The sequence below is a fragment of the Chlamydotis macqueenii genome, chromosome 6 (assembly GCF_036417535.1).
Source record: "Chlamydotis macqueenii isolate bChlMac1 chromosome 6, bChlMac1.mat, whole genome shotgun sequence".
NCBI classification, from domain to species: domain Eukaryota; kingdom Metazoa; phylum Chordata; class Aves; order Otidiformes; family Otididae; genus Chlamydotis; species Chlamydotis macqueenii.
Genome location: NC_141561.1, coordinates 5,912,672 through 5,935,736, shown reverse-complemented (window position 1 = coordinate 5,935,736; position 23,065 = coordinate 5,912,672). Strand labels below are relative to the sequence as shown.

General features: G+C 36.8%; 1 protein-coding gene across 1 annotated transcript in view; it reads right to left on the bottom strand.

Annotated features, from left to right (window-relative positions):
* LRP1B (LDL receptor related protein 1B) overlaps positions 1 to 23,065 on the bottom strand; it is a 579,931-nt gene that overhangs the window by 33,411 nt on the left and 523,455 nt on the right. The window contains exons 80-85 of the mRNA XM_086750558.1: positions 21,853 to 22,076; positions 21,481 to 21,587; positions 18,114 to 18,230; positions 15,567 to 15,740; positions 14,874 to 14,999; positions 5,070 to 5,234 (exon numbers count right to left, since the gene is read on the bottom strand). Of these exons, the coding sequence (XP_086606684.1) occupies positions 5,070 to 5,234; positions 14,874 to 14,999; positions 15,567 to 15,740; positions 18,114 to 18,230; positions 21,481 to 21,587; positions 21,853 to 22,076 (913 nt within the window). The remainder of the gene's footprint in view (positions 1 to 5,069; positions 5,235 to 14,873; positions 15,000 to 15,566; positions 15,741 to 18,113; positions 18,231 to 21,480; positions 21,588 to 21,852; positions 22,077 to 23,065) is intronic.

The window sequence follows — 23,065 nt, the reverse complement described above, 5'->3', positions numbered from 1 at the left end:
AATTTTAATTAAAGTTGCTCCAGTCTCTAGCTATATAACATTCACATAGGAATTTGCCAAAAGGCTTAGCAGTAAGTAAACCAATAGTGAATAATCCCTGAATTGCCAGTGGGATTTGTTTAACAAATTAACATTTGTGTGCAGATAATGAGGTTCTACAACTTACCACATCCAGCAAAGATTTAGCACAATCATTTTTTAAAAAAATGAGTAATACTCTGCAATTTACTTAATTGGTTATCACATTACTATTACATATTGGGCGGTGAAAGAGAATGGGATTTACACGTTGACTAGAACACATACATTCACTAGAAGAGTATTTTATATGCTGCATCATTTTATTTATATCAGGACATGATGAAAGGTTTGTTTTCAGGATCTCTTCCTTGGTTTTTGAGTCAGAAGCCAACAATAAGGAAATTCCCTCACTTCCCAGCAAATTCTCCTAGCAGCAGAGACCCTGCAGAGGCTCATCTCCCTGTGAGGCTAAATTTACCAGCAGTCCCTAAGCTTTACGAAGGGTATGCGTGTAGAATGACACTGATTACATTGACTGCATCAAAGTTGTTTGAGTTGGATAACATAAAAGAATTGACATGGGCAATCAGAGCTTCTAAGAAAGATAAAGTCAGGCAAGCTGAAATTATCACAGGTCATTTATATTTTGTGGATAGGATTTGGATTGGCACTCATATATCTATGACTTCTGCAACTTCCAGAAGAAAAAGCTTCATCATTTTGAACAAAAATAAATTTAAAGAAAACAGAAAATTGGGAAAATATGTGCAACTTGATTGCACCATTTTAGCACAACAGTTTGATGAGCCAATTGTATAATGGATCAAAAGCAAACGCTGCTTTTTTTAGGAACTGGTTGTGAGCATTGTAGTACAGTAGGTGGTACACACAGATAGCAATAGCAGTGTAGAAGAAATTAAAATGATATTGAGCTGACTTTAGTTTGCAACGGTAATTTTATACTTTCCAGGAAAAAAAAGCATACAATGTACCTATTGTTAAACAACAGATCAACCTGATAGGATGTAATATTTGAAATCTAGACAAAATATAATGCTTGAGTTTTACAACCATTAAGGAAAACCAGAGCAATTCCCGGTAATAAAGAATCTCTATATTCCTACATGTTGCAATGTGCAAGAATAAAGCACCATATACACTAATGACTCTGTCATATGAACCTGACAAAGCAGATCAACTCTGCCTTGAAGCCTGAGGCAATGAGAAGAGAGTGAGTGAACGCTGCTCTGGTCTGGATTTCACACCCTCAGTTCAAACTGGGAATGGTGTATGCAGCCCCTGCAGCTAAACTACTGAATGACGTGCCTTGCACCGTGGTATATTTGACTGCAAAGAGAAAATGGTTGTTGCAAAACCACTTGAGAAATTAACCTTTGTTGACTTAATTACAGTTTTCAATGATTTTCAGGCATCCAGTTTAGCCTCCTTCTGCAAGATACATAATGGCTCTAGTGTATCATGGATTAGATTGAACTAGGATTAGGACATCTCTCTGACATGCCAGTTTGTTTCAGAAACACATGATTTATGGCCTAATACAGACAAAAAATACAGTCTGATAAAAAAAAAAAGTTATTTCTTCTTAATAGAATATTTACAGGGTCCAGGGGCTAGGAATGCAAGGAAGATGAGATGTGGATCAATTTGAAAATTTTATCTGGAATGCTAGATGGAGTCACTTTGATTTAGAAAGATATACAGACTTTTTTTTTCCACGTCTCCGGTACATGCTAGTTACGGCATGGGCTTCAAGGCACGGCTATCCTCATGAATTGGAAATGGCAGATAGAAAATCTGGTCACCTTGAAATATGATTACGGCAATTTTATTAAACTGGGAAAATGGACACAGCACAGCAGAAGAATATTCCTAGTAGCAGGTATGTCCAGCAGGAGTAATCAGAACCAGCTCTGCATTGGTTTTGGCTCGTAAAGGCTCGGCACACTTTGGCCGTGTGTGGTACAGTAAACTTTATTTGCAGTTAAAGGTTTGGATTCCCAAAAATCAGGCAACTGAACAGTGAGATGTGGACTGTGGTGACATCCATGCTGGCTCTCCTGATGCACTCTTGGTGCAGGCACACTATCCTGTTTGAGACCAAGCAGAAACAAGGCTAATGCCTGCATCTCCAGGCCCTCTGCAGCAGCTGGGGCCGTGATTAACAATTTAGCTGCAGTACATTGTAGAATCTGCTCATATCTTTCCTTTACTCACGGGTGACCAAACCTACTACACTAATTATTTCAGCAAGGCTGAGAGATTTCAGAAGCTGGATTTAGAAGGGGGGAGAAAAAAAAAAAATCCCAGTGATAGCATAGCTGTGTGAGCACAGCAAGTGTTAGCTGCCTGGTAAAGAAAACACGAGCTGCTGGAGGTGAGTGAGCCTATAGCTACTGCCAAAAGAAAAGGATTAAATAAAACCCTGGGGTCTCTGCAGGATTCACAGCTGAGCTGAGTTCTAGGAGTTATTAATTTTATGAAGCCTTTTAACCCATGTGCTAGTTTTATGGGGGGGGGGGGGGGGGGGCAGCTACAGTGGCAGCTCCTGTAAGAAGCTTCTAGAAGTTCTTTCCCCTTTGTTCAGTGGACTCAGCTGGGCCTAGGACAGACCCGCTGCTGGCCAGGGCTGAGCCAATTGGTAGCAGAACGTTCCCTGATAACACCTCTGCAGTAACGTATTTAAGAAGGGGAAAAGCTGAAGAAGCTGAAGCTGGGGCAGAAAGGGGGAGGTGTGAGCCTTGTCAGCTATGCAGGCCTCACCCTCTTGCCTCCCACCGGGCGGCCAACTGGGCCCGACTCAGCCCAGCCTGGCTGCAAGAAGTGGAGAGGAGATGAGATGTGAAGAGAACCTGAGAGGTGTGTGCCAGCCTGTTGCGAAGAACTTTTATTGTGAGAGGAACGGCTGCAGATGCCAAGGTCAGTGAAGAAGGAGGGGGAGCAGTAATGCTGCTTCTGGCCAAGATTCCCCTGCAGCCTGTGGTGATGACCATGGTGGAGCAGGTTGTCCCCCTGCAGCCCATGGAGGTCCACGGAGGGGCAGAGATCCACCTGGAGCCCATGAAGGACCCCACGCCAGGGGAGGTGGATGCCTGAAGGAGGATGCAGCCTGTGGAGGGCCCGCTGGGACAGCCGTTCTGGAGGGACTGCACCCTGTGGAAAAACGACTCACACTGGAGCAGTTCATGAAGGACTGTGGCCTGTGGGTGGGACCCATGATGGAGTAGGGAGGAATGTGAGGAGTTCTTCCCCTGAGGAGGAAGGAGTAACTCAAAGCAAAGTGTGATGAACTGACCATAAGCCCCACTCCCTCTTCCCCCCTGTGCCACTTGGTGGGAGGAAGGTGGTAGAGACAGTGTTAAGCCCAGGAAGAGGGAGGGGTGGGAGAAAATTATCTTGTTCTCTTTCTCAGTATCCTGCTTTGTTTTTAATAATAAAAAAATAGTTTTCCCCAAGTCGAGTCCGTTTCGCCCAAAATGGGCTCTCCGTGTCCTTATCTCAAATCTTGAGCCTTTTTTCTTATATTATCTCCCCCTGTTCTCTCGGAGGGTGGCGGGAGTGAGAGAGAGACTGCGTAGTCTGGTTCCGAGTGGGGCTAAACTATGACACCCCACAAAAGTGTGAATTTAATGCCAGACATGGAAATTTGTGGCAGTAAACATCCTCTCCTTAGAAGACAAGGAAGTTCTGCACATCATTTAAATCACCAGTGCCTTACTTTAATTCACTTGCATGTTCTCACTAAACATGTATTGATTTCACTACATTGATAAAAATCTCTACTTATCATTTGTGTCAGTAGTTCCATCAGCTGTTCGAAGAAGTTTCAAGTAAAGTTTCAAGTTAATCAACTTCAAGTACAAGTAATTCTCATCTTCTAATATTTAGTAATTATTAGCGATGTTAACTATGAAAAACTTTATTAACCCTCAAATACTCAGAACTGAAAAATCCTCTGTTTGGCACACAGTAGATTGCTTGGGTTTTTGCCACTACATCTCAGTAAATAAGAGGAGGCTCCAGAGAAGCTAGCAAGTGATGTTAAATTACTAAACTATATCAGCTAGAATTAATTAGCAAGGAGTGCTAAGGAAAACATTGAGATCTAAGTGCCCTCTGCCACAGAGACTAAGATACATAATTCTGCATTACAGGGAGCTCTCTCTGGTTGTGCTAAACTCCCGTTCTAAAGTCAAGTATTGTACTTTTCTTACAGAAATCAGGTGTTGGTCATTTCATCACGTAGGAGATGATGATTCACATCATCTTCAGCAGCTGATAGGCTTCTGAAAAGAAACTAGACAGCAAACTCTTCTCCAGTTGTTCTACTTTGAATCAAATATTTAAATATTCATTGGAGCAGAAAATAGAATTCAACTTCTCCTTTCTCACATAATTACTAGATTTTAGACTACTTCTTATCACACTTTACCTCTCTAACCCAAACCCCAATTGCATTATTCAAGCTACAACAGCCTACACATTCGGGATAAAGATCAACTGCCCAATATCTGCGTTTTGACAGTTAGGATAATCTCCCTGAAGGTAAGAGATATGATTTCAAATTCCTTCAGGAACACAAAGGATCTGAATTCTGATCAACCAAATCTGCCTGAGAATTAGATGAGTAAAATGACTACTTTGTGAATTTCAGTAAGGCAAAGGTAAAAGATTGAGGTCACACAATTCTGTAATTTAAGGAAATATCTCTGTGTATCCACGTAAAAATTTAGAGGGATAATTGAGATAAAAGGAGTGCAAGATGTGTGGGGTTATTCCAGATGCAGTTTGACTGGACCTTACACCTTACAATTCCATTTGTGCACCTCAACATGTGCATCTTTATACGGAATACTCATTTACCTGCTCTCTTTTGTGGGATGCAGCTTAATTGTGCTAAAACACCGATACATGAATGAAAAGCACTACTGATTATAAAGTATATGTATGGTATATACTGCTATATTGCACATAGTCTATGTATGGACAAAGCAAATAAGATACAGATACAGCTTCTCAGAAATATTTACCGAGGAGAGAGGCTCCACAGGTTCCTCCGTTCTGGCAGTAGTTGTGGCAGTGGTTGGTTTCACACCTTTCACCAGAGTAACTTGGCCAGCAGTGACATCGAGGATCCCCCTTCTCATTTATAATGCACTTTCCTCCATTTTCACAGGTTAATTTACAAGTATCATCTGCAGCAAAAGCACACAGAATTGTTTTCAACAATTCCATTTTATGTAATGGGCAAAAAAGAACGTGTTTGCATCTTAAATAGAGCTACAGATAGCTATCAGCGGGGGAAAACAAGCCCCTAAACAACTTCTCAAAATGGAGAAAGTAAACTATCACTTCTGTTTCCACAGTGCTAGAAAAAAAAATAAAAAAACCAAAGCAACCCACACTTAAGAAACCATAAGCTGTCACTAAGAGCTGCAGAGTTGGTGGGGACTGTGCTAGCCTCTGCAGCAGGGCTGTGAGCTCGTACCGCACCCAGTTGTGAGTCTGTGCATGGCAGCTGTGCTTCATCCAAACGTTTCCACAGGAAAGCTGACCTTCTTAGAATGTACGTTAGTAATGACAGTATGGACTCTTGCTTAAAACTATAATTTCTAGTTAGTTTAAAGAAATGAACAAATGAACGCTAGATTCACCTGGGGGATCTGAGAAAACTTCCCAGTCATTTTCTGGTGACCTCAGTATTTTCCTATTTGATTTTTTGGATCTCTTTTCCACTCTCTATTAAGTAACACTTCTCAACAAAATCCTATCCAAAATATTTAAAAGGAAATTATTCAGCCTTTATATCCTCCTCAAAAATGGATATTTGCATACGAAATTGTTGTTCCTAACCAGTTTTTTCTGATTTATTCTTATTCTTACCTGCTCAGTCTGTAAAATCACTGAGAAAAGATACTGCCTGCTGCTTTACATTCACTGAGTGCTTACAGCAGTAACGCCACCGTCTTAGTGGTGAGGTATGAGGTGACACAAATTCTGATTAGGCCAGCTTCAATCTTTCTATGAAGCTGTTTTGCAATTAGACGTGCCTATCTCAGAAACACTTTGAAAAATAGATCTCTATTCATTTCAGTGAACAAGATATAAAATCTTTCAATGACACCAAGAAATTAATTATAGAGTAGCATGCATACAGTGCTCAAACATCCAAATAATTGTAATCCTAAAGAAATAGACAAGCATCTTTCCAACCCAAAAATGCTTTCAGCAATAAGACCTTTCATTTCTCACATAGCAAAACAAATCCTGTGAAGACAGACTGCTGCCTAATTAATCCGGCATTTGAACCTATGTAGCTTTTAACAAGAGGGATACCACAAACACAGAGAACACCTCAGTAATACATCCATCAGCTGCAGATGTTTTGCTGAATTAACCTGTTTTTGTTAACAACGAATGAAAAAGAGTCAAGGTTCCCATTTGTGCTATACTTGTCGAGATCTAACATTGACAGACATAGGCATACTAACTCCCTTTTTTTTTGATGTTTAAAGAAGCACGTTGCATTTTAAGTGTGGAATTTAGGAATGCTGGGACATCCTTTATCTGAATAGTTCTCTCCAGCACAGACTCTGTAGAGTCCAGTAATATAAGTGTGCTTATGCAGCCTTTTCTTTGGATGCATCCAAGTCTCTCTTTCCTGCCTATGCATGCTCCGCCTCAGCAGGGTCTGGCTGCCTCTGTTCACGGCCAGTGCTGAGATGGCGCAGACATGTAACCTCAAACCAAACCTATTTAAACAAAACTTCTGGGAACTGATCATCGTTCAGGCAATTGCACATCTCTCAAATTACGCTGAAACTAGACAACAAACCTGAGAGTTATTGTGGGGACTGGCATATCATTATTTCAAGTGTTTTACAATAAAAATACGAAGTACCGAATGCACTTAATTTTTTGTTATCCACCCTGCATATATACTTCTGCTGTAACAAAGCTACTTTGTACTTGGGAGTTTGAGGATGCCTCAGTGTTTCACTTATTTGGGTGGTTCATTAAATCCTTTGATGTTCCATGAACCATTCTTCAGTTACTCATTACAGAAGCTGTTTAAATGGATAATGTAGCATGTCTTATTAGATAGAAGGTCTATTTTTGTTTTGCTTATCTTATCTGTTTTACTTATCATTAGTCATGAATTTATAGAGCAGAACTTGGTAAAAATTAAATAAATAACATTGAAGTACAGAAAAGTGCTCATTTTTATTAACCTTTCTGATAGCATATTAAAAATACATTATATATGTCTTCTAGAGCAATTCTGCAGAATTAAGATATAAAATTTGAAAAAAAAAGAAAATTAAGACAGACTATGAATTAAAAAGAAAATAGAGTATCAAAAGGCATATTTAGTACTATAAAGCATGAACTACAAACTTGAAAGTTATTCTAACCACACCAAGAAATACATGCCTTCATATTTTCAAGAAAATATACTGAGCCAAAAATTGCCCACGGTAAAGATTTTTCTAATTCAATTGGCTTCCAAAGATTGGGACATTCATGTCTTATAGTGTTAAAATGCAATATATGTTATAACTTTATGCAATGGTCAACTGAGAAGGTTCCTGAGAAATCATAGGAGGTTGTAATATTTTGTATCATAACAGGATTATTAAAATGTGCTACTGATTTTGTTCTCTACAAAACATTTTAAATTCAAGAGTTTCCACACAAATCTAATATGAAACAGAGAAAAGTTACTACAGCAATTCTGGACTTTAAATCATTTAATAAATAGGCTTGAAAATGTAACGGATAAGTTAGTTTTAAAATACTGTGTTAGACTTTAACAATATAGGGGTTTTAATGCTGTTGCTTTGTTGTCTGAAGGTAAACACAGGAATCAAATTACTCTTGCTGATTCACATCAACTGAGTATAAAAGGGCATCAGATGCCTTTGTGTAGGAGACAGGAGCAGAACAGTCCTGTAGGAGAAGACAGGAAGAAAAAGAATACAGGAGAGAAACACAGAAGAATTGTTAAAAAAAGCTGAATACTCTTAATTTGAATTACGGAATACAAACCTTGGAAAGAAGAGCTGGAAACAGCTCTAGTAAATACCCACTAATGGAAAAAAGTATGGGGGAAAAATAATTAAAAAAAAAACCAGAAAAGTTTCTGTCTGGAGTCAATTCAATACTGATCTGACCTTGCTGGGACTTGGACTCAAAGACCTCTGAGCTACTCTCTCCATTTCTGAAATGATAAAGTGAATAGTTTTACTTATAGTACTCCTAGTCTGGCTACTGGATCTCTCTAACATCAAAGTTAAATTTAAGTTAGGCAATTAAATGGAGAGATGACACTATGGAGCACAAGGTTAATGAACTACTTTATTTGAGACAAGAACAAATTCCCTCCCCACAGTGGAAAATACTCATCTCATGGGGCAGAAAGCTACTTGTTCTTGCCTGTCCTTCAGACAAGGGTGTAGCTCATCCTTCACTGAGCTGAATGCACCTATGAAAGATATTAAAGAGTGCAGAGCTCTAATGTTATGGTGAGGTTGTAGGAATCTTCCTGTCCGTCCAGAGTCTTGCATTCTGCCAGTCTTCCATATGCTGAAACTTATCAGACCAAATTGTAATCCCCAAATTCTGTCTCAATGCTGTAAGACAGATCCTCCTCTTTATTTTCCCTTCATATTTTTTTTTCTTTTAAAAATTTGTTTGCTCTACAATTTTAAATCAAAGTGAAGGGCTATGGAAAGGATGCACGGTGAGAAAAAAGCTAACCAACACCTGTCTGTTCTAGGAAATACCAGTCCCAATGGTAACCCCTTTGTAAATATGGAAGATACTTCTGTAAACAAAAGATTTTTCTCAAATCAGAGGTGGCTTTCTGTATTTGACCCTGGTTCTATTTGACAGCTAAAAAGACTGAAAGCGGGACAGAAACCAAAAAGATAGCATGGACTGAAGTGCCACAGCTTTTGCTAGTACAGGTCCCGAAGGCAGACTTTGTGGGTGAAAAAGAAGGTCTATAGGGATTACCCTCTACAACCCCAGCCAGTGCATTTGGTCTGCCTGCAATCTATCTGTGCAGTGGGGAAGTCCCGACAGAAATGTGCTGAAGGAAACACCATGGCACGTTACATGTTTCATCTCTGTTCCAAAGCAACGTCAGATCTGTCCTTAATTTTTCTCAGGCTTTTCATCCAGCCAAAAGAGCACAAACATTCCCTTCTTAACATGAAAGTGAAAAACATGCAGCTCCAGAACACTGAACTCTTGGAAGTGTTCACTGTAGTACACAGTGTCTTCCTCCAGTGCAAATCTCTACATTTTCATCCTCTCTGTATGTTTTAGCTTCATTGTGCTACATTAGATACAATAAATCTAATGGATGCAAATCCAGTGGCCTTTTTTTAGGAAAATGAAATGGTGCTCTACTCATTTGAAAATTAAAAAGTCGCTTCTAAACTGAAAAAGTCAGGCCTGCTATAGTCAATAAATAAACCACAAAAGAACTGTGCTCTGTCAATCACAATCATCTAGGGAAAAAATGAGATGGAAAGTTATTGAAGAACACACAGGAGCTTGCTTTCATTTTGTTATAAGAACATTCTGAATGACATAACACACATATGTTGCAATAACTTCAGCCTGAAAAAGCCGAATCAAACCAAAAGCTGTTTCTCACCAGTGGCATGAGATGCTGGTGAAACAGCTGTCTGAAGCAATCTGGATTCAGTCTTACAGAAAGTCACTGAGGATTCAATACTTACAATTCCTCACATAAGACTAATGAAGAAAAATCAACTCAGTGGATCAGGCCAGAAGTAATATTATGCAGAATTTCAAGACTGATCTCAATTTTCTTTTGGTAAAAAAAACTCCTAACAATTCAATGAACCAGAATCTGAGTCAGTTTTTGGATAAAGTCTCCAAAAGCAGAGCAAGACTGAGATTATCTCCCAGCCTCCATCCTTAAGGTTGACCGACTAATACAAAATTGTACAAAGCATGCAAAGCATCTTTACAATAGTCATGGCAAAATCTTCCAAAATGAAGGATGGCATAATAATGTTGAAAGTAATCATTATTTGTTGGAAGGCATTTTTCACAAGTATAGAAACATACATTGTCAAAACAGAATCTTCAAACACAGACTCTCCTGGGAGCACTATTCAAGTTGGATGGGAACTGGAGATGGCTGTCTCATTTTGACTATGTCAAGTCATGGAAATCTACTACTAGTTTCCTCACTATGTTTTAAAAGACCCAAAAGACTTAAAGACACTAAAAATATAATGAATGTTCAGTATACTACTGTTTACTATTGTAACTTGAATTATGTATTACTCAAAAAGTACAGTTTAGTCACATTAGTTCTTGATATCCACAATTACTACTAATTTGTGAAACTAAAAGACTTGAAATAGCTGCTGTGCAAGTACAAAATAACCAGTACACCTCAGTGCTCTTGCTGTATGAATGACATCCACTAAAAGAGACTTGAAAAGTTGCATTTTCAGATCTGTAAATCAGTGGTAGTGTATTTTTGAACATATAAAATATAATCTACATAAATCACTGTAACCTATCTACTGTATAACTATTGCATTATGGTTAAACCAGTAACAAAGACAAATGAATACATCAGAAGTGTTTCACGGATATTCATGTCTCAAATTTAAATGTTCTGGATTTCATTCTGTTAGGTACAAACCAGAAGACCACCAAAATCAAAAGGAATATTTCAGCTGACTTTGGATCAGCATTTTATTGCAGAACAACAACCACCACACACACACACACACACACACACACAAAAGGCTATATAACCTCCCTTTGGATTACTGTTAGGTCACTGTTACACAATACACAGGTTTTGACAACCACGAAAGGCAGGAATTGCTGGTTTGGGTTACTAACATCTATAACTATGCCAAAAATGTTCTGAGACAACAAAGACAATATAAGGCTAGATTTAAACATGTTAGAAGCATAGAATTGTTAGGGTTGGAGGGGGATCTTCAAAGGTCATCTAGTCCAACCCCCCTGCAAGGAGCAGGGACATCTTCAACCAGAACTGGTTGCTCAGAGCCCCATCCAACCTGGCCTTGAATGTTTCCAGGGATGGGGCATCCACCACCTCTCTGGACAAACTCTGCCAGTGTTTCACCATCCTCATCTTGAAAAGTTTTTCTTTATATCCAGTCTGAATCTACCTCCCTCTATTTTAAAACTATTAACCCTTGTCCTGTCACAACAGGCCCTGCTGAAGAGTTTCCCCCCATCTTTCCTGTAGGCTCCCTTTAGGTGTTGAAAGGCCACTATCAGGTCTTTCCAGAGCCTTCTCTTCTCCAGGCTGAACAGCCACAGCTCTCTCAGCCTGTCCTCACAGGAGAGGTGCTCCAGCCCTCTGTTCATCTTCGTGGCCTCCTCTAGACTCACTCCAACAGGTCCACATCCTTCTTATGTTGGGGGCTCCAGAGCTGGACACAGTACTCACAAGAGTCGAGTAGAGGGTGAGAATCACCTCCCTTAACCTGCTGGCCATGGTGGTTTGGAATATTTAATACACATTTTCTAGCTCTTCATCAAAAAAGGAAAGGAAGACTAAAGACTACAGCTCCTTTTTTTTTTTTTTTTCGTAATTCCACTCTGTATTACTACCTAAAGGAAAAGAACCTGATTTAGAACTTGAGTTGTCTTTTGTTTGCAGGATATTAGTGAACTATTAACAGTAAGTGGGTTGTCAGCCAGCCATTAATTATAAGCCTGTATTAATTTAGATGCTGATCTGAAGGTTAACTCTGATCTTTCCAGGAATATCTGCTGATCCTTGGAATCCTAAAAGGAGCGTCAGCACGAGACAAACATTTAACATTCACTTCGTACTTTTTAAAAAAATCAAAACAGTGCAGAAACATACACTTGGTCATGTGGTATGATACTGAGACTTGTTTCAATTCATAATTTATAAACTGTGAGGCTCCAAAACCTGCAATCTACTATTACAAAAATAAAATACAAGAAAAAAAAAGTACAAATAAGCCTATGGTAGGCATTACTTGAGATATAAGTGTAATCAGAAAACTAAGAAACACTTATTCAGCAGCCCTTTAAAAAAATGTAACAGATATCGCAGTTGTAGGAAGATACTGAAAATTATCAATATATTAAAACAACTTCTCTAGGTGTTTACTGCCTATACTTAAAAATTCACAAGCAGTAGTGAAATAATTCAAAAGCCTCTTCAGATCTTTTTCTAATAAAAACATACCTTCCTGAAAACTCTACCATGGCATAGTTCTTCACTCCACTAGTAAAACTGTAGCATTATTGAAATTATGGGTTCAAATTACTACCAATCACCAGTGAAAAAAACAATAGTCTTGTCTTTGTCCTTTCTTCAACATCTAAGTAGTAACTATGGGTCTTGTATTTTAACACCAGTCAGGAACTGAGCACCACACACTTGCTCTCTCATTCTCTTCCTCCTCAGCAAGATGGGGCAGAGAATCCAGAAGAAAGAAAAACTCATGGGTTGAGATGAAGACAGTTTACTGAGATAGCAAAGGAAGATGATGATAATCAAATATAGGGATAATAATATATACAAAATGAACAATGCACAATTTCTCACCACCTGAGATGACCAATGCAGCCTGTCCCAAGCAGTGATCATGGAAACAAAACCTAAAACTGATCCCGGAATCATCCCGAGCAGCAGGAGAAAGAATGAGAGAGCTGCCCACCAGCCAATCCCCACTTTTACACTGAGCATGATGTCTATGGTATGGAATAATTTCTTTGTCCAATTTCGGTCAACTGTACTGGTTATACCCCACCCAGCTTCTTGCACTGGCACATTAGCACAGCCTGGGAAGCTTTGTCTCTTTAGCAACAACTAACAACATCAGTTACATCACTATTATCAATGTTCTTCACATACTCAATCCAAAATACAGTAACTACTGGGAAGAAAATTTGCTTCATCCTAGTGAAACCACGACAGTATTGGCAACAATGACGGGATTTGGTACATGGGTCATTTGAAATAATTTTTAGGTGGCACTGTATCAGCAGAAAATCTTGACAAACATCCGTCTGAGATGAAGAAAGAGCTGACACTTGGAGGGGCAGGGAGGATGGATGCTCTCTGAAGACAAATGGTGTTTAGGCTGATTTGTCTCAAGAGCTGGAAATCTTGTACAGTATACTCATGTATTCTGTTAGATCTACTTCAGTGAAATCACTTCTCCTCTAACAGTGGAAATTGCTTTAAACCAAATTTAAACTAAATTTAAAATTTCAGAGTTGTGTAATTATTATATAAATACACATTGATATTCAGCCAAGAGTATTCAGCAATGAAGTTTTCAGTTACTGTATTTTTGCTAGAGCACAGTGTAGTATATATAAAAGTTGGTACTGTAAATGCATGTACTCCTACATAAGCAAAAAACATGAATGGGTTTGTTATCTAAGACAAGTTTTCTAATACTGATGTACTCTCTAAATTATTCTTAAATTTCTTGATGCAGAAAGAGAAATGCTGCTAGACAGGATAATTTTATTAATACCACATCATAAACCACTAAAATACAGCCATGTTAATTCAATATTTAAAGAATAGGCAGTATAAATAGGTGAGATTTTCTCCATGGGATGATGACATTTCAGGTAAATTAATTTAATTGCTAAATTGAGCATTTTAAGTAGTGAGGATCTCATCAAAATATGTATTACTTACACTTCTGAGCCTGGAATTAAACATTAGAAAAACATCCTAATCCATTTTGACTTCTCATACATGTAAGAAATCCTATTCTATGATTTCTAGAACCTTTTAAAATTCAAGCTGGCTAAGAATTCATTCCAGCAGTCTGACCACCTTAGGTTTGGCCTCAATTAGAGTGACAATAGTTTTAGAGTACTTAATAACCTTCTAAGGAAAATAAGATTTCCGCCCCCCCCCCCTTAAAATATAGCAAGAACACAGTAGCTGTTTTATCAAGGAGTCTAGTTTCCCATGTCTCGATATTAGTCATTATAGATGTTACTGAAAGATATAATTTTAGATAAAAATATTTCAGTTGTTTTTTTTCCTTTTTTTTTTTTGCCTGTTACCTCAAAGTCATTACTATTTGCTCTTAATGCCTTTTGACTATTGCTGCAGTCTAGGCAGAAGTGTTTTTTGATGGTCTTTAAGGTTTCTTTTTTCTCCTGAATGAGTAATGTTTAATTTGGAATCTAAAACACTTCAGAGTTTTTCAAATTTCTTTTGGTTGATGTATACACACATTCACTTTTAAATATCATCTTGCATCAGTTCAGCTGAAAGCTCAGTTTTGTTTTTGATTAATATAAACCAGGTTTTTTTTAATCAGAGATTTTGCTTAATCATATTTCATTTCAATTTCAGATACAAGAAAGATGGGGAGAGACTGTTCAGTAGGGCCTGTTGCGATAGGACAAGGGGTAATAGTTTTAAAATAAAGGGAGGTAGATTTAGATTAGCTATTAGGAAAAAAATTTTTACAATGAGTTGTAGAGCACTGGAACAGGTTGCCCAGAGAGGTGGAGGATGACCCATCCCTGGAAACATTCCAGGCCAGGTTGGACGGGGCTCTGAGCAACCTGATCTGGTTGGAGATGTCCCTGCTCCTTGCAGGGGGGTTGGACTAGATGGCCTTTAAAGGTCCCTTCCAACCCAAAACACTCTATGATTCTATGATTCTATAACTAATATGCATAACATCACAAACCTCTTGACTTGCAGACAGCCTAGACTTTTGCAGTGACAAAAACTGACCAGTTGTTCATTTTCTGGTTCTCGTGCAGTTTTCAATACCTACCTAAGAGGCTCTGATCAATGCATGTTCCATTCACCAATGACTTTCCTTCTGGACAAGCACATGTTGCACCAGAAGGGTTGAGTAAACAAATGAATTCACATGTCAGGTCCAAGCATGGATTAGGCACTGTTTTAAAAGACAAAATATTAAACATATTGGGTTTTTTTGGGTTTTTTTGTTTTTTTTTTTGTTGTTGTTTTGGTTTTGTTTTTTGTTTTTTTTTTTAAGAATTACATTGTGTTCTTGAAGTAGGAAAAATAAATAATCAGATATATAAATTTATTATACACTTCCAGTTTCCAGGATATCAACAGCCTGAAGTCAGTGAACACAATCACCCAAGTGGCAGTGCAAGACTCACACAAGGATAGAATTTATTACGGTAACAAAAAATGTATTGGTAATATGCAGTGAAAAACCTCTTCTGGTTGTTGCTAGAGATATTTGCATTGAGCTCTCTCCTAATTTTTTTATACCTCATTTACAGGGTGGGTACACAAGGAAAGCATTTGTCCAATGTCCTTTCAAATGAGAGAAAATGCATCAAAAAATCTAAATCAAACTTATATAAAGAAATATGGCTAAATCTACTTTCAGTTTGTACAATCAGGCTCTGTTTTACATTTATACAACTTGGTTACTTTTTCCCCCCCATGAGGTGAACTTGAGTTTAAAGTAATTATGCTTACTCACAGTCCATTTGTTTGTAGCGGTGAAAAATCAAGGCACTTTTTGCTTTATCAACATCCACACTTAGATATTCTACAAGGCTCCTGCCAAATTTGTGTACTCTAAATGCACCATTTTTAGGACCTGCTCCATATATGTAATCCTCAAAAATGTCAATTCTATGTGGATGCAGTAAACCTTAAATAAAAATGAATAACAAACACATATTCATATTCAAATAATAAACAACTTTGTTTTAATAATAACTTCAATTCCATTATTGCAATTACCACCTAAAGACATTACTATTCAGACAGCTTGTTTTGTACCCACAAAGATTGCCTTTAAAAACCAATCTTAAAAGGAACTCTTCCTGTACTACAAGCAACTACAATCTCAAGCTCTGAATTAGCTTTCCACACAATTCAACCTCAGAAACTGGTTAATTATTGAAAAGTAGGGAAACTCTACAGTAACAACTAGCTAATTAGAACATACTTAGGTGGAACACTTTGACTGGAAGTATGTGACAAGGAAGCAGCAGATTATTTTGCTGTATATAAAAACTATTCTGACAAAACATTTCTTCAGCTCCTTCTCAATATATTTGAAATGCTGGCTTTCATACTACACTTATTTTAATTTGTAATCAGAGTAAATTAATGCAAAATAAAATGTTAAGACTCTACCAGTTCCTCATTTAAAGAGCTATGAGTGCCAGCTGGATCACACAGTTGGATTTCCTATGCACAACTGCCTGTAGATTTTCACATATTTACCCACGTAACAAGGCAATAGCTTCTGACTAAAATTTCTTTGCCAGAGATGCATCTTTTCTTGATTTGAAGCCATAAAGAAACAGAATACATCATTCCTCATAACACCTTGTTCCTCCTATTATCCCCACTTACTGTAAAAAAAAAAAAAAGGTTTTATATTTCACTTGTATTTATTTAGTTTAAAGTATCAGCCTTTATCTGTTTTTCCACTCTATCAATACCTGGTACTCATTATTTTATTTCAATACAAATATTTGTTAATTCTAAACCATTATTTTTGCCTTGTTTAATTAAATGGGCTGAAGCTTTTAGTCTCATTGCAAAGCAATTTCTAAACTCCCCCAATTTTCTTTTGGTCCTATTTCTCTAATTTTTCCATAGTTACTACAAATGTCAACAGGAGATTCAAGGTGACACCGCTTTATTGATCATGTATTTCAGTATTAAGTGCTATGTATGGTAGCAACAGTCTCTACATTCCACATTTCCCCTTTATAAACCCCAAATTTCCTGCGTTTGGCACAGTGTAGTGTAGCCCTTTCATGCTATAAAATATTTTGAAAGCCATCAACTCACATGCTTTCTATTCTGTAGCACTGTTGTGTCTTTTTTTTTTCCCCCTTGAAGAATATCCTCACATTTATTCTTAAAATACAAATGACTATTGAGACACATTAGAACACAAGCTAGGATAATCTGTTAGTCTTCGTATCAGCCACAAGCACTGAGCATGTATTTTATGACAGATTACTGCCTAGCCAGCATGAAATACTGTAACCAAAGGAGCTGCAAGCAATGTTACAAGGAGGAGTCATTGTCTTCTAAAATCTCTTGTCACGTATCTACATGGTGTGGTTCAGTGTGACAGGAAGTTTTAGTCAGATCCCTACACTCAAAGTGATCCTTCCTGAAACGAATACTTCCATGTATATTGATCCAAATTGTGAAATAAAATGCTATTAAACTAGGATAAGATTATTTAAATCTAGTCTTGCTCAATTTGGATTATGGGAGATTTTTCCCAGTATCTTCCAGAACCCCCTGGTGAATTCCAGATCACTGGTTAAAACGCTCAGTAGCACTACGTGTAGTATCATCCCGATAAAACTCCACTACAAACTGTTCAGGGAGAAATCCTCCCAAAAACCTTGCTTTCAAATTTTTCTTTTTTTTTTTTAATGTTTCCTCTCTTTTCTACTCAAATTTCACATATTGTTGCATATACTATCAAATTGTAAAAAGTCAACATGTAATTTTATAAAAACAAAGTTTGCTTAACCCGAATCTCTTTTCTTATGAAAGGAATTTTCCTCATTCACATTGTGTTAGCAAAATTCTGTGCTTACTTACTGACCTGAAAGCCAAACCCATTATTTTTCCCAGGACTGATTCAAGTCAATTCTATAAACTACACAATCCCTGCGCAATGCAGACAGCGCTCATTTCTAACTAGTCAAGGTGCTCCTGTTGCTGTGGAAGTTCAAGTGAGGTCAAGCGTAAATATTAACCACAATCTTATTTGATTATACCTAAGCTAATTATTACATAACAAACTTGGAGATTTGCCCATATCACTGAATCTTTGTTCCCCTAACTTTATCAATTATCTTAAAGTTAAAATTCTCTTATCTTAAATATCTATTGATTTAGATAATATATGAAGCATTATCTAACAAAAGCAATTACTATTACTTAATAATCACTGCTTTTTGCTTACATAGTTTCTCTGAATACTGAAACTTCAGCCAAATAAAATAAAATCAAAATCATGCTATATAAAAGCTCTTTGTACCTTGTTTAGTGCTCACAGAGACGACTGAATCGGAACCATCAAAAAGAACGCTGCCGATAACGGATAATTCAAAATCAGCCCAGAACAAACGCTGACTGAACTGATCAACTACGAGACCTATGAAGAAAATAAACCTCAAATAGGTATATAAAACCTGAAAAAAAATTAATATTTTTATGTAACTGTACATTTTTATATTGTTCATATTCTTGTGAACACAAAATATGGTGATGATGAAAAACATGACTGGAAACCAAGGAGAATAAAAGACAACACCTTCTGCTTAAGCCTTCCTCTTGAGGCAACGGTGTTTTTTTATTTACTTTCTTTAACTTACTCTTCCAAGGTCAGTACCTTTTCAGACTCATTATCCTCAGCAGGTAGGGACATATACCAGGTGGGAATTAAACATAGAATCTAATCCTGTAATTTGTTCTACCAACAAAAAAATCTATTATGTCAATAGCTTTGTAAGCAGTAGCACCAGTGTGATCACACGTTAAAAACAAGGCAGGCAGATTTCATAGAATCGTTCTAACCTATACTATTTCCACAAGTATATAATTATCACCAATACTTCACATGCAGTAATTACTACAGAATTAAAAATCAGATTATTTTAATTACATTAGTGCTGCAAGACTTAAACAGCAACATTGACAGATGTATATATATTCACATATATATGAAAAGAAAGAACAAGAGTGATTGAGAGCACAAACGAGAATAAAAGTAGATAACATTGGGACTCCCAGCCTCTAGGCAGTAACTAAATAGTTAAATCAAGTAGCCTATGTTTCATAGAGGATGGTTAAATGATTAATATGTCATTTCAGGTCATGTCAAAAGCTTCAGCCTGAAAAAAATATTTGAACCATAAAATAATTTAATTCTGAGCTTTTGAAGTTGTAGTGTATTTTTAATAAGAATGGGAAAAAATATTTTTCTTCCTATTTATGTAAGTAGGTAAGCCAGAAAAAAATACATCAAAAGAAAGAACACATAAGAGTAAAAATACTCCTCTTTAAAGTTCATAAATTAATCAGCTACAGATAGATGAGAGGAAGTGGAGGAAGTTTGACGCATAGAGCAGTGAAATATATTTACATAGGCAACTCCATTAAAAAAAAATCTAAAAGAAACTCTGGTATTCAGGCATAGAGCTAAAAAGAATAATTTCTGTTAAAAGATAATCACAATGTGTCAACTCTGTGTGATACATGGTACCTGTAAGGGAGAATATTGTAGAAGCAGTCCTACTGCTTCCTACTCTCTAGCTTTAAACTATTATTTACATTTTAATAAGAATATTTAAGTATCAAATAATAAATAAATAACATTGTCACTGTATCTTTCACAGTAGTAGAGATAACACAATGTAGGAAAGTAATTCTTTTTGTTTATACATACAGCAATCGTGTGATAGTCATTTTAATGAAAATCCTGTGAAGTCAAGCCCAAATGCTCAAACTCTTATTCTCTCTTACTTGAAACAGGAAAGGCACATTTAATAACAAATTTAAGAGCAGTGGAATATAGATGTTTAGTAAAATCTTAAATTTCATCTAAACAACATAGGAAAATCTCATTTGGGAGGAAATATTACAGGCTTGGACTCTTTCTGTGCATTATCTCTACAAAGACAAGGATGTGTATGAAAAATCTGACAAAAAAAAATTAAAAGACTCCATAAACATCTACTTTCTACCACAAAATAAAGGAAGAAAAGCACAGAAGGACGCCATAAAAGTGTTTTCAGGCAGTAGGTACAGGAAAATGCAATACTATGGCAAGGAATCTGAGATTCCCTCTTCGCAAAGTCTACTCATTTTTGGTAATTCTGCTACTTTTCTAATATTTAATTTCATTCATCCTTGTAAGGAGACAGAGGCCCGGTTAAATGTTTATATGAAAGTTTCCTATGTAAAAATATATCAAGGTAAATTTTATTAATACAAGGTCTTGCAGTTCTGCTTCCAGTCAGGGAAGAAGTAAATACTTGCATTTTCAGATAAGTTTGATACAATTACTGCCTACAAAATTTAATAAATTCATTAATCCAATACTGCTGGTCAGAAGAAAAAAAAAAAAAAAAAAAAAAAAGGGGGGGGGAGGGGGGCGGTATTTAAATACCCTTTAATGACCAAGGAAGTGCAGACTGGCTCCATAGGACGTAACCTTGGCAATCAATCTGACTGATAAGAAGAGACAAAAAAAGCACACTTCCAGCAATTAGAACCAAATCTAATGATTTGTATATCTGATATGTTCATCATGCTTTATGTAAGAAGTTCAGCAAAGAATATGTTACAACTCTGATAAACATAAAATTCTGTTCTCTTTCAGTCTGAATAATCAGAAGTTTCTTACTAAATTTACTACTGACTATGTATTTTTTATTATTATTACTATTGTGTCTCCTACTTGCCTAAGGAGCATAAGCTTCCTCTCCTCAAAGCTTTCCTTACCACATTTGTAATTTAAGTTGCTATATTTCAATCTAATCATGTCATTCAAGTGTAATTTGCATACGCAACACCATAAGCCCACCTTAGCATGGGACTTAACAGTCTGTTAAAGTATTACTACTTGTTGCTGTGATAGTGGCAGCTTCTGAGATATTTAGATGGCATCCTCTTGAAAGAAGCCTGTGTTTCAATATATACATGTACCGAAGTTGGACAACCCCTAATTTGCAATGCAATAATAACTTATCATTGTAAGCCTAGAGAAACATCAAATATTGCAGGAGAAAATGGGTCATGAGCAAATCATTTGTGGTTTCAAGAAAGGATGCTGCTATTTGAGAGAGATCCATTTCATTCTGGATTTATCATTTCCTTTGTCATAAAAATTACTTTTATCCTGCCAATGGAGTCTTAACGGTAATTCACAAGATCTCAACATGTACTGTCAAGCTTCAAAATAGTTCTGTAAAATACTGAGATAATTAAGTTGTTGCTTCTTTGAATACCTAAGCCTTGTTTTATACTATTTTGCAATGTATTCAGAAAGTGAGATTTCATATGTATTCTTAAAAAAATGTGTCTCAGCACTATCTAGTGTTCCCTTAATTGATTTTGCTTGTTCAGTGTTATTGAACAAATCATATTTTAACTGATTATATATATTCCTTTGGTACTGCTTTGTAAAATCATTATCTTAAGCTTTGTTACAAAAATCTAAGTCATATTAAGATGTATCATTTAAAAACACAAGAATTTTATTAGTAAATGTGTATGAATAACCAGAATATATATTTTTAAAAGCATAGGGTTTTTATGTTTGCACACTGAGCTAGCAAGTGCCATCTCTCCTGGTTAAATCCTGATACCATGTAATTAGGAAAAATGGATAAGCTGTATACCTGTAGGTCTTTGTAAATTCTTTTGAACCAATATCCTTCTCAGAGTACCATCCATAGATGATTCCTCTATGTGGGAGCGATCCCCAATAACTGTCCAGTACATCATCCTAAAAGTATTAAACATAACAAATAAGCTGAGTGCCTATAGAGAACCCCAAAACACTTCACTAATATTAAAGTTATAATGAGCCTTTCAACCTATCAAAGATGGGAGAGAACAGATTCTGATTTACCCACAAGTAAATTGAGCAGAAAAGTTAAGTAAATGACTTTGAAAGGTTTAGACATTTGTGTACATAATTTTATTTCTTTTACACTACTTTGCATTTTTGTTTGAACTACCAAAACAGAGTAACGTTGAAACATACATACCCCTTTTTAGGATTTACAGCAATTGCATATGGTTCTCCTGCCATGCTTGTAAGGAGTCTTGTGCAGTTAGGTCCATTCAGTTGACCTACATTGATGGAGTATCTCAGACTAGTCCAATGGGTTGTGTAGTAACTGAACCAATGCATTCTGGAATGATCAGTCCAGTAAACATTTCCAGCAACCCAGTCAACAGCAATGCCCCTAGGTCTTTTGAATTCTGGACACTAAAAGGAAGAGATATTAAAGTCAGATTTAGGGAAATGATCTTTCACAGCAGCTGCATAGTCACAGATGTACGTTACTTTTACAGTTAAGTAACTTTTACCTTTAACATGGTGAAATACTTAAAAACACTGCATGGGAAAGACAAAGTCCACCTGTAGAAGATAAGCTCTAAGTGATCTGATGACAGTTCTGCTCAATGCAGAAAAACAAGTCAACGTTTCAAAACTGTTTTCTCAAGTCTAAGGCTACCTACATTAAGAAAAAGGCACTTAGGCATGAACTACTTGAACTATTGATACTGAGACAAATAAATGTTACATACTTTAATTCAAAAGGAAAGGAAAAGAAGAATTAAGATTATACAGCTATTATACTCCATGCCGAACTATGGTATGATGTCCTGTCCCAAAGCCTTCTGTGAAAATGGTGCTTGAGATCATCCTGTGGTATGGCTGCTCAGCAGTCTGGCAAGGATAAATAAAACCACTGATTTAGATAAATGAATGAAGTTACCTCTGTATTCTTACCAATACTAGTATGCAACTGTAAGGAAAATTTAAAAATGTTTCTCTTACTTTGCTGTTAGCTGTTCCTGTGTTTCACCACTGATTAAAACTAGAGTTAGTGCAATATTCAGCTTCACATGTAAAAGAGGCTTGACTAATTATAACTTTAAAACTAAAAACAGTAGTATGTTTGGCATGATTTCACAGTTGTCATTAAGGCCTACATCCTAAAACATGGTCCTAAGGATAGAAGTTCATATTGTAAATCAGAGATTATTCAGCACCTGTGTCAAGAAGCCTCTCACACCTGGACATCTCCGGTTTCTACTTGGGAGACTGCAAGGGTTAATGGCACTGGCCTACAAGCCTGGAACCAAATATTCTTTTAAAAGGAGAGCAGCTATCATGGACAGCATAATCCCTTATCTTTCTCTGGACTATTCAAGAGCCACTGTTTAGAATAAGACTTTTTTTTTTTTTTT